Source organism: Nanorana parkeri, unplaced genomic scaffold (assembly GCF_000935625.1).
Source record: "Nanorana parkeri isolate BGI_ZX_2015 unplaced genomic scaffold, ASM93562v1 scaffold363, whole genome shotgun sequence".
In the NCBI taxonomy this organism is placed as follows: domain Eukaryota; kingdom Metazoa; phylum Chordata; class Amphibia; order Anura; family Dicroglossidae; genus Nanorana; species Nanorana parkeri.
In genome coordinates this window covers 345,727-356,816 of record NW_017306631.1, presented here as the reverse complement: position 1 = coordinate 356,816, position 11,090 = coordinate 345,727, and the positions used below count along the sequence as shown (strand labels likewise).

Here is an 11,090-nt window from a genome sequence, read left to right as displayed (position 1 = left end):
TTTTCACACCCCGCCCCCCCCGACTCCGTTATAGTATTTGACACTACCTATACACTTAGGTGGTATCGGACTTCCTGACCTGGCCAAATATTACAAAGCAACCCACCTTGCACAGGTCATAGATCGGTGCTGCCATAGTCAGACCAAACAATGGGTCTCCTTGGAGGAGGAAGAGGCTAGTTCTTTTCTCGCTGGTTTACCTTTGCTGTCTGTGCCATTGGCGTCTGCTTTGCTTGTTCATCCTACCATACCCTCCACTATTTTACTCATCAGATAGCTCCTGCGGTATTCAGATCTTTCCCCATTCCCCTCCGCCTTGACCCCTGTACTTTGGTGATCCGGATTTCCCACCAGGTCTTGAAAATCCTAGACTGTGTCGTCTTTATTACGCGAATAAGTTTTGCATTTGTGTGACTTACGCTCTGGGTTCCATTGGCTCACAGTGGAGGAGTTGTGCCATCTTACAGACCCCCCAATGGATCAGTGGAGTGCCCTTCAGTTACGTAATTTCTTATCTTCTATTCAACACCCCTGATAGTTGTCCTGGCCTCTATCTCACTTTGAGAAGATATGCACAAAAGTTAGCCTAATCCCTCATACAATGTCCCTGCTTTTTTCTGCCCTGACTTCTGGCTCTATGGACTTGGTGCTGGCATTTCTGGCGAAGTGGGAAAGGGTTCTAGGGACCACCTTCACTCCTGAACAGACAGACCGCATTCACTGTTTTGCATACCGCTCTTCTATTGCCTGTAAAGGTGGCCATACACCTGCCGATTATCGTACGATGATCGCTGGAAATCCCACGATCGTACGATAATCGGCAGGTGTGTGGAGGGTGTTTGACCATTTCTACTGTACGGTCGCACGTCTTTTGTCTTACGAGCATGTTTGAAAACCAGCCAAAAATCTTACGATTTGTGGCGTGCTCGTTAGACTTTCGTCTTGTGATGGTTGTAAGTAGGGATGCTTGCAAATATTCGGTATCGCCGCTGATACCGATGCTTGTATCGGTATCGGTGCATCCCTAGTTGTAAGGTGTATGGCCAGCTTAAGACTCAGGAGCTAGGACAAAAATTGTATCTAGATGCTATAGGGTCCCCACGGTCCTCCATGCCATGTACCCCTTGGTCCTCTTGGTCTGCTGGCATTGCCAGGCTGCTCTGAGCACCATGCTGCATACCTTTTGGCCCTGCATGAAACTACGTCCATTTTGGGATGGGGTCATTCAAACCTTAAAAGACTTGGTGATAGTTGATCTGACAGACAATCCGGCTGCATGTTTGCCACACCTATCGAACATCTCTTGTTGCGAAGTATAAGAAGTCCCCTGACTAAGCACCTTTTAAATGCTGCCCGCACTTATAAATTCCTCTAGAATATATAGAAGATTTGTCAGCTGGAGGATTTGACCTCCTACCTTGAAAAACACTGAAGAACGCTTCCAAGACACCTGGAGACTGTGGGCCTTCTTTCGAACCACTGACCCATGCTTAAAAATCATGGCTGACAACACCTCCTGAACCACCCCCTTAAAAATCGGCCCCTCTTCAGCTGTTCCATAACAGCGGACATTGGTCAGTAGCCCGGGCTCACAGAACTTGAGCTATCCATCCACACAATCTCCCTCCTCCACTCTAATACTTGCATGGTCCTTTCACCCCCTTGTGACCCCTTCCTCTCCTATCTCTCCTTCCGCATTTGCTCCTTCCTGTTTTTTCGGGGTGTCCTTAATTTTGGGACTAGCAGTTTAGATGAACACGATTTTATTGTTATATCCAATCCGGGATTTCCTTTTGACTCTCTTTTCTTATCCAGAGTTTTACATGTCTAATGAGATTCTCGCAGTGTTTCTATTACCTTAATCTTGATATGCCTATTTGTTTGCTCTGTTTGGATGTTTAACATATTGTTGATATCTGCCAATACTTGAAACCTGTTTTTGATTCTACAATAACATTTTACATCTATCTGATGTGGCTATTTGTTTTACAGACGCAGCATTGTTGCTGCTATTTTGTAGTTTCTTTTATGTTAAAAAAGTCGACTTGCAATGTAAAAAACAGCACATCTTAACATATTTTTAAAAATATTTCTTTCCTTTTAGATATCTCCCATTTAGCACGCCTTTGCAAGTTTTTTTTTCAATTTTAGTTATGGCAAACTCTGACTGTCCTAATAGAAAGACTATGGATAGACTGAGCTCCCTCTTATTAACATACAGTGAAAGAAGGCAAGCTTCAAGATCTTTAACTTTGTGTTAAGACAGACAGTGTTCAAATCTAGTTTACAACTAGATTACCAAACGCCAGAGACACTGCTAATTGTGGCACTTCAACATGCTTTATTGGGATGCCACATACATATCAATATACTGTTTTCTTGAACTTGCATTTCAGTGTTCTAGGATCCCAAGTGTTCTCTAGGCTGACTGTGTCAGATGCATGTTTGTAGACTTTTCTCGTTCCAGGTTGGTGGCCTGCATAATTTTATATTTAAAACACTTTCTTTCCTTCATTACAGCAATTAGAAGAAAAAAGCGAGGATGAGGAAGACAAAGAATGTTTGAAGCAATCTATCACTGCTCTACTCAACCTTCAGAGCAGCATGGAAAGGATATGTTCTAAGAGCTTGGCAAAGAGACGACTCAGGTATCCACAAACTGGCTTTTCTGGGTCCTTACTTTATATTAAGCATTACTGTATAGTCAGTAATGTAGTACTTTATGTTCAGTAATTAGAATTTCTGCTATGGTGTTCCTGTGAAACATGTATCACATATTTGAAGAATATAAAAAATAAAAGACAGAAAGCTATCATATTTTCAGTATAGATTCATATATTAAAGTCATTGCCACACATTATGAAAAAATTCATTTTTCCCTGGTTGCAAGCAATAAGTTCCATACTTTTTATCCTTTTTTATCTTTATAGGACAGAAACTGCAATTCTAGCAATTACAATATGCAATATTCATTTCAGTCATTTGATTTAAACTAGCACTTGTTTTCAGCTTTGAGTTTCAGTGCTAGAAATTTCAGCAAACACATTTTGGAAAACAATTTATTGTACGCATATACAATGCTGTAACCAATTGTTTGCCCCTAACATTTTTACAGCATGCTTGGTCACACATGAAATACTAACTTAAAACATGTTACTGAACTTCAGCCTAGCTCCTAATTCTAACCTTTGACCTTAAACTGTTCCACCTTTAACCTCATCCTAACCTTTAATGTTGGGTCACATTTATAAGATTGTGGCAGAAAATAATATATCATTAAATCATAAATACAATCATTGTGATACTGGTGCTGATAATACTGTCATGTACAATATGTAGCACTCAACACTTAGTTTAAATTTAAAAAAAATTGTTTTCCCAGCATACATGTATGCATTTTTATCAGTTGTGTAAAATATAATATAGTTGTAGGTGTGGAAAAATTGTTAAACAACTGAAGACTCTTTGGCCTCATTCACATGGACGTGCTAAGCTGTATAACATGCACATCCGTTCAGAACCCTGCGCCCAGGAGGAAGGTGCACAGCCGTACAACGTGCACGTCCATGCAGAAACCTGCGTCCGAGAGGTACAGGTGGTGTGTACAGACACCTGTTCAACTCATTGACAAGACACCGTTACATGCTGACCTGAACTTGCACATCTGTACAGGTACAGATGCACACGCTTGGACGCAGATAGAGTCTACATCCAAGGGCATGCATTTATACCTGTACGGATGACAAGTTCGGGTCTACGTAAAATGTTGCTGTGGGGCTTGATGTAAAAAATATTACCAACCATTTGTGTTGCATAGTGGTAAATATATGTAATAATTCAGAAAAAGGTTTTGTTAATTTTTGTACAGCAAAATGCATGTATTTTTGTATGCAATGCAATTGCATTTTGTATGCAAAAATGTTAACAAAAGGGTTAAAACTTACATGTGTCTCCACGGCACACTCCCGTCCGAAGATCTGAAGATTCTCAGGTGGCCGCAAAGGATAATGGGGCTAGCGCATGCGCAGTAGAGACCTTTGGCCGGGAGAAGAGGATATACACAGGGTGAGCCAATGCAGGCAGCGTGAACCCGCACAGACTCCGTGGGACAATAAGACACAGGAGTCGGCACTGGATCAGAGACCTGCACCAGCGCTGGAGGGACTTCTGAAAACTACAGGAAAGAAGAAGATGATCAGATCAAGAGGCAAGTCCTTACACCAGCATGGGGGGGGCTAATTTTTGGCTTTAATGTCACTTTAAAGATTGCAGGCAATATGCATTCTTTTGAAATAAATTGACCATTAATTTTAGTTTGAATTGAAATGTGGTCAAGTGCACTTGCCTGTTTTGTTTATTGTCTCTTGACATTGTACTACTTAAAGTGAACCTATTTCGAGACTATGTACACTAAAAGTATTAACATTTTAACCAAGCAGTAAAATCACTTTAACACAAGCCCTCATTCATCTTTCTAGCTATAGGCATTGTGGAGAAATTAATCTGCAAGGTTGACAACAGACAGAAATCTTAGTTTCCTGATTGTACATTACAGAACACAGGGAGGTAATTATAGAACTGATGGGTTATGCAGCTACTTTCAGGTAATTGGTCATTTGCAAATCAAAGTTGTTAGGACAGCCCTGTATAACCCCTCCCACTCCCAGCCTGCCTTCTCTTTTTTTAGCTAGTGTGTTTAAGTGATGGACACCTTTTCTGCCCTGAGAGAAGTGCACCTTTTTTCTGCATCCTTTCTGTTCAAGATTCTTCTCGCAAGGATTTCTATGCTGCTACTAAATGCAGCTATCATGATGGGTTTTCTCGTCAACAGAGCCTTGGTGGACCAGACCCCACTGAAAGGAAGATGCAGGGCTGGCCTCTAATGTGCCTCCTGGGTCCGGGACATTCCTGATGGAATGTCCAGAGTAACGTAACCAAGGCACAGTCCTTGAACCTGCCTATTTTCTTGTTCAGAGAAGACAGACTTGCCCTAGCGTGGTGGTTTTCCAAACAGGTTCTGGAATTGGAGAAATCCTTCCTCCTGATGGTCTGAGCAGCCCACTATAGATGTCTACGTGTCAGATCAGTCCTGCAAACTTTCTTAATTCAATGGACCAGGTGAATGAAGGATTTTTGACTCTTGATCAGCATCTTGGCAATTTGGTTGGCCCTTCAGTGCTGGACCCCTCAATTATACGGCCACCAAACCAGGATTCAGTTAGACATCACCATCAACCATCAGGGAGGCTTCAGAAGTGGAGAATGAGAAGAGGACCTGATTCTGGCTTGGGTGGAACTTGGCATTCTAGCCCTGTCTGCTATACACATTCCAAGTATGGAAAATTGGCAGGTGGATTTCCTCCTTGACTTCAGAACCCCGGAAAATGGTTCCTTAACCCATGGTAGTTTTGAGGCCTTTGTCACAATTGGGAAATATCTGGGATCGAACTTCTGGCATCCAGGTTTAACATCAAACTGAATAAGATTGTTGGTAGAATCAGGGTTTCCCAGGCCCTCTTAGTGACTGCCTTGTTGACTCCGTAGGATCAGTTCAGTCTGATCTCCCCCTACCCACCTCTGAAACTGTTGTTCCCCTCCTTCGCAGGATTGAGTCAACAGGCATTCGGGTGATCCTCCTTTTTCCCAAATGGCCCTATAGACTATGGTATGTGGACATAGTCAAACTCATGACAGACTGTCCGTGGGCACTTTCAGATTGCCCTATTCTCCAACTGGGATTCTACCCTACTTCTTGGTTAAAGACTTCATCAGCCTAGCTGTTGAAGCCCAGGTTTTGGATGACAGAGATCCTAGCTTTCTGAAGCATAAGGAAGTCAACCTCCTGTATAGTCTACCATCGCACCTCGAGGGCTTATTTTGCATGATGCAAGACATGGAAGTTTGATCTCAGGAAGTAGTCTGTGGACAGGCACAAAGGCCTCTAGTGAAGGCCTTTGTGCACCGGGTCATTCATGTTGTTCCCCCTGTATGTACTGGTGTCTCCATGGGACCTCAAGTTAGTCCTGTCAGCACTGCAAAAGCCACCTTTGAACTTTGAAAATGTATCTCCACTGTTCGGATGTGGTTTGGGCCATTTGTGTTCTCTCTCTCACTTTCTCTTTCTCTTTCTATTCGTCATTCCTGAGGGTACCCACATGGGGCAGCAGGCTTCTTGTGCCACTCAGGCCTATGGGGTAAAGGTACTCCCTTCCATTAACGGCTTACTCTACTAGAAGCTTTAGTGCTTTCCAGTATTACACCTCAATCTCCCAAATCTGCAAGGCTACCACCTGGTCCTCTGGCAACAAACTTCTTCAGGCAGCCCTCTGACTTGTGGACCCCTTCTGTTGTAGTTCCCTGGTGGGATGTATTTGTGTTTCTCAGGCCTGTTGGCCATTGTTTGCCGTGTTACCGGCACCTCTGCCGGACCGTTTTTGGATGTCTCATCTTGCGTGCCCTGTAGAGACCTCTGTTAGTGTTTTTGAGGGCCCGTTCAAACCAGTACAGTGCATTACTCGCAGAGTCCCATGCGATTAACACACTGTACCACGCAATTGCACCTACCGGGCGTTCTGGTGCAAGAGGTGCGTTGCCATTCATTTAAATGGCACCCCGAACGCACCTCCCATCCACAATTTGATCGACCACACCAGAATGTGTGGTACCGCAATGCCGTGCTTTTCAGTGTGGTGCAACTTGGGTCGCGATCTAATGAGGACAAATGTGGGTCCTGAGGTTACACAGGTTGAGACCTACTGACCTAAAGTATTGGTCATCTGTCAAGTAAATATGTGTTTTGATTGTTACCACCTGTTTGTTTTTTTCTTGTTTGATCATAGCATGTAGTTCGTGAACCTAATGGTAATGTTTGGAAAAATGTATTGCAACAAGTTTATTGGGGTCCTACTCCTTCCCACATATTTTGGTCTCAATGACCAATTTTATATCACTGCAGTGTTTCTGTCATCTCTTTTTGAAAGGAATAATCATTTGCTGATATTAACCTGTAGTCATGGGCATTTAAAATGTATACACAATGATCAGTAGAAGTTGCAATATTCTGTGATATGGTATGACCTACTGGTATGTGGGTTGATAAAAGAATACCCAGACATCAGGGCATTACACATGTTGCCATCATGGCTTTTCACAGAAAAACATAAACTAGAGGTATTCTATCCATATTGGAGGTCTGCTTGTACAAAGAGATCATGTAATGCTTTGCTTTTGGAGTATACTGCCACTAGGTGGTTGTTTTACCATTGCAGTTAATTTCTTGCCACTGGTCAGCCATTACATGTATGTATATGGCATTGTGAAGGAAACTGGAGAGAAAATAACTTCCTGTGTATCATAGATAAGCATGCACATAGAGGCTAACATTGCACTACAGCCCCATCTCAGGCTCACAAGACATATTACAGTACATACAGTACGTATATGCTGTTGCATTACCAACAATAACCACCCGCCTAATATTGAGTAGGTCCCCCTTTTACCACCAAAACAGCCCTGACCTGTCGATGATGGACTCCACTAGAACTCTGAAGTTATGCTGTGGTATCTGGCACCGAGCTGTCAGTAGCAGATCCTTTAAGTCTGTAAGATGCGAGGTGGGGCTTCCTTGGATTGGACTTGTTTTTCTAGCACTTCCCAAAGATGCTCAATTAGATTGAGATCTGGAGAATTTGGAGGGCAAGTCAACACCTCAAACTTCCTGTTGTGTTCCTCAAACCATTTTTTAACCATTTTTGCAGTGTGACAAGGCGCATTATCCTGCTGAAAGAGGCCACTGTTTCAATGAAGGGGTGTACTTGGTCAGCAACAAAGCATCACACTGCCTCCAACTGCTTGCCTTCTTCCCATAGTGCTTCCTGGTGCTATCTCTTGCCCCAGGTAAGTGACACGCATGCACCCAGCCACTCACATGATGTCAAAGAAAACCAGGCCACCATCTTCTATTGCTTGGTGGTCTAGTTCTGATGCTTACAAGCTCATTGTAGGTGCTTTTGGCGGTGGGCACAGGTCAGCATGGGCACCCTAACCAGTCTGCAGCTACGCAGCCCCATGTGCAACAAACTGTGATGCATTGTGTGTTCAAACACCTTTCTATTGGAACCAGCATAAATTGTTTCAGCAATTTGAGCTACGGTAGCTCTTCTATTGGATCGGACTACATTGACCAGCGGTTGCTCCCCACGAGCATCAATGAGCCTTGGCCGCCCATGACTGTCACCGGTTCACCCGCTTTTCTTTCCTTGGACTGCTTTTGGTAGGGCCTGACCACTGCAAAAAAAGAACACTATATGGCCCTTGTCAAAGTCCCTCACATCCTTATGCTTGACCATTTTTTCCTGCTTTCAACACATCAGCTTCAGGGACAAAATGTTCACTTGGTGCCTAATATATCCAAGCCACTTCCAGGTGCTGTTGCAACATAATAAATAATGTTATTAATTTCACCTCTCGGTGATCAAAATGTTATGGCTGATCGGTGTATATCTCTGTTGTTGCTAACAGCCTTTTTAATGTGTCCTGACGGGGGGGGTTATCTTTGAGTAAAGAGATTCTTGTTGGTAACCTCCTGGCATGGTTCAGGGTTTTGGCCCTTTCTCACACTTGTTGTCAAGTGTAATCTAGAAATGTTTGAGATATCCTCTAAACAGAAACTTTTGATACATGTATAGCAACTGTTCACAGTCATTTGGGTCAGAGCAAATACACATGTTCCTAAGGAACTGTGAAATCAGTAAACTATCTTTCAGGTACTTGGGATGTACACTCTGGCATGTCAGAAATGTGTTCCTGTCTGTCGGTTTAGAATATAGTGTGTTTATATAAATGACCTTCATTGACCAATACCTTCACATCTCAAAATAACAATATCAGTCAGTTACCACCACAGGAACAATAGTCCTTCACTGAGGTCTATACAGTGACAATCAGGTACCACATATATGGGGCAGTAGACAAGAAGAGACAGTACCGCAGTTGTCAGGGAAAGTTTTAATACTTCTCTATCCATGACTAAACAAAATTTCACTTTAAGGCAGAACTATGAGGTGAGTGGTTTTCACTCACCTCATAGTTCTAGCTGACCTGTGACAATGAGACTGTCACAGGTCGGCTCAGTAGATCGAGAAGTGAGGTCACATACCGGCGTTCGCTCACCTCTCAATCCTGTCACAGCACTCTGCCCGTGACAAGGAGGGGCTGGATTCCCCCCTCCCCGCTCCGATCCGCCAGTGCTGACTGGCGGATCGGACGGGGGAGGGGGCGGGTACAGCTGGCTCTGCCTTTAGATAGGCAGAGGCAGCTGTCACTCACACAGCTGGGCGGATTTAGACATAATTGTCGGGATCCACTTCAGCTGTGGCGTCTCAGTATCCCGCGAGCTGTAGCTCGCGGTATACTGAGCTTAGGGTGAATTGAGGACGCTAGTTTGTGTCCTCCCGTTACCCTAAGGAGAACTATGGGGAAAAGCCTTAACCCCATAGTTCTCCTTTAAGCATAGGAACTTGGTCCATTTTAAAAGGGTCAGTCTTTACTCAACTTTCATTTTGATTTGGTGGTGTAAAGATATCTTCCCACCATATTTTCCCCTTGCCAGTGACAGACTACTGTGTCACTTTTCTTACTAAAATCCCTTTGATTTAAAGTAAGTGAAAAACCCAATAGGAATACTAGAGATGGTTGCTTTATTTTATTCAAAATTGAAATATTAGTTTTGGTTGGACTGTTGTGGTTTAATATACTCTAGAATATGAAGGCAATTTAGTTTCAAGGGTCTGGTATACTCTGAGAAGTTGTTTTATCTTTATTTGAAAGACTCTCCATGTGGCCTGGCAATTGTGTTTTTGCATTTGCACTGGCTCTTGCTTTTATTTAAAGTGACATTAAACCCTCAGATTTTTTAACATAAACCATTACGGTAATGTGCGCCTTACTGTAATCCATGGTTGTTTCCCTTCTCTTTGCTGCTCTTCCTTTTAAATCTGTATCTGTTCTCATACTGGGCAGAACTTCTGTTTTGCAGCAGACTGCCTTGTCTCAGGAATGGATATATGGTGTCTGTGTATAGGCAGGGGTGTGGAAATTTTGGAAAAAACTACTTGTCCAAGGACTAAAGCGGGGGCCGAATCTACTTGTCCTTCATGACAATCTACTTGTCCTGATACAAAAAAAAATAATTTTAACCAAAACCGTATTTAGCAGTGCTAACAAGCGCTCCTCATTGGTCAGTGCCGTCAGGTGACCGCGTTGACCAACGAGTGCTTGCAATTTGCGAGCGAAATTCAGAATACATGGAACAGGTACAGATAGTACACCCGTACTGGTGGAGGGGGAAGGACCGTTCGCCGAAAGGTAATTATAGTGGGAGGGAGATTTGTGTGGGTAATTCCATTTTCCCAAATTACTTGGGAAAGTGAATTTACCCTTTAGGGTGGGTGCAGACCTGCGGATTCCCGGGACGTGCGATCGTGTGCAGTAGCCTCCACATGTATTAACAGTGAAAAAACGACTTGCCCGGCGCCCGTAACTACATGTCCCAGGCGTCGGGCGATACGAATTCCACACCCCTGGTATAGGTTTGTAACCTGAGCCAGCACTACAGGAAGAGGCCCTGAGCTGAAAATAGAAGTTCTCCCCAAGCATGAGAAGACATGAGGATTTAAAAGGAAGAGCAGCAAAGAGAAGGGAAACTACCATGGATTACAGTAAGGCACACATTACAGTATTGGTTTATGTTAAAAAATCTTGAGGGTTTAATGTCACTTTAAAGGACAAGTTTTCACCTCTCAGGTCTATACAACACACTGCTGAGGTCTTTGAGACTTTCATTCCTCCATTTGTTAATGCGGGTTAGAAAAAGTGTCACTGTTCAAGTTACAGACATAGTTAGTGATATAAAAGTATAAATGTTCAGCAGAACCAGCAAAGGTGTTCATGAAAGGTCTGCGAGGTTTGGGCAACCAGCATAAGGATTGATGGTGAGGTGTGTGAATGATGAGGGGGTTGAGAGAGAGCTTTGCAAGGTGTGGACAATGAGCAAAGGGTTTATAGAAAGGGTCGCTAACGAGATTTCCCAG

General features: G+C 43.3%; 1 protein-coding gene across 1 annotated transcript in view; it reads left to right on the top strand.

Moving 5' to 3' along the window:
- Window positions 1-11,090, top strand: part of SOS1 (SOS Ras/Rac guanine nucleotide exchange factor 1) — a 193,023-nt gene that overhangs the window by 104,478 nt on the left and 77,455 nt on the right. The window contains exon 9 of the mRNA XM_018558855.1: window positions 2,521-2,648. Coding sequence (XP_018414357.1) covers window positions 2,521-2,648 — 128 coding nt within the window. The remainder of the gene's footprint in view (window positions 1-2,520; window positions 2,649-11,090) is intronic.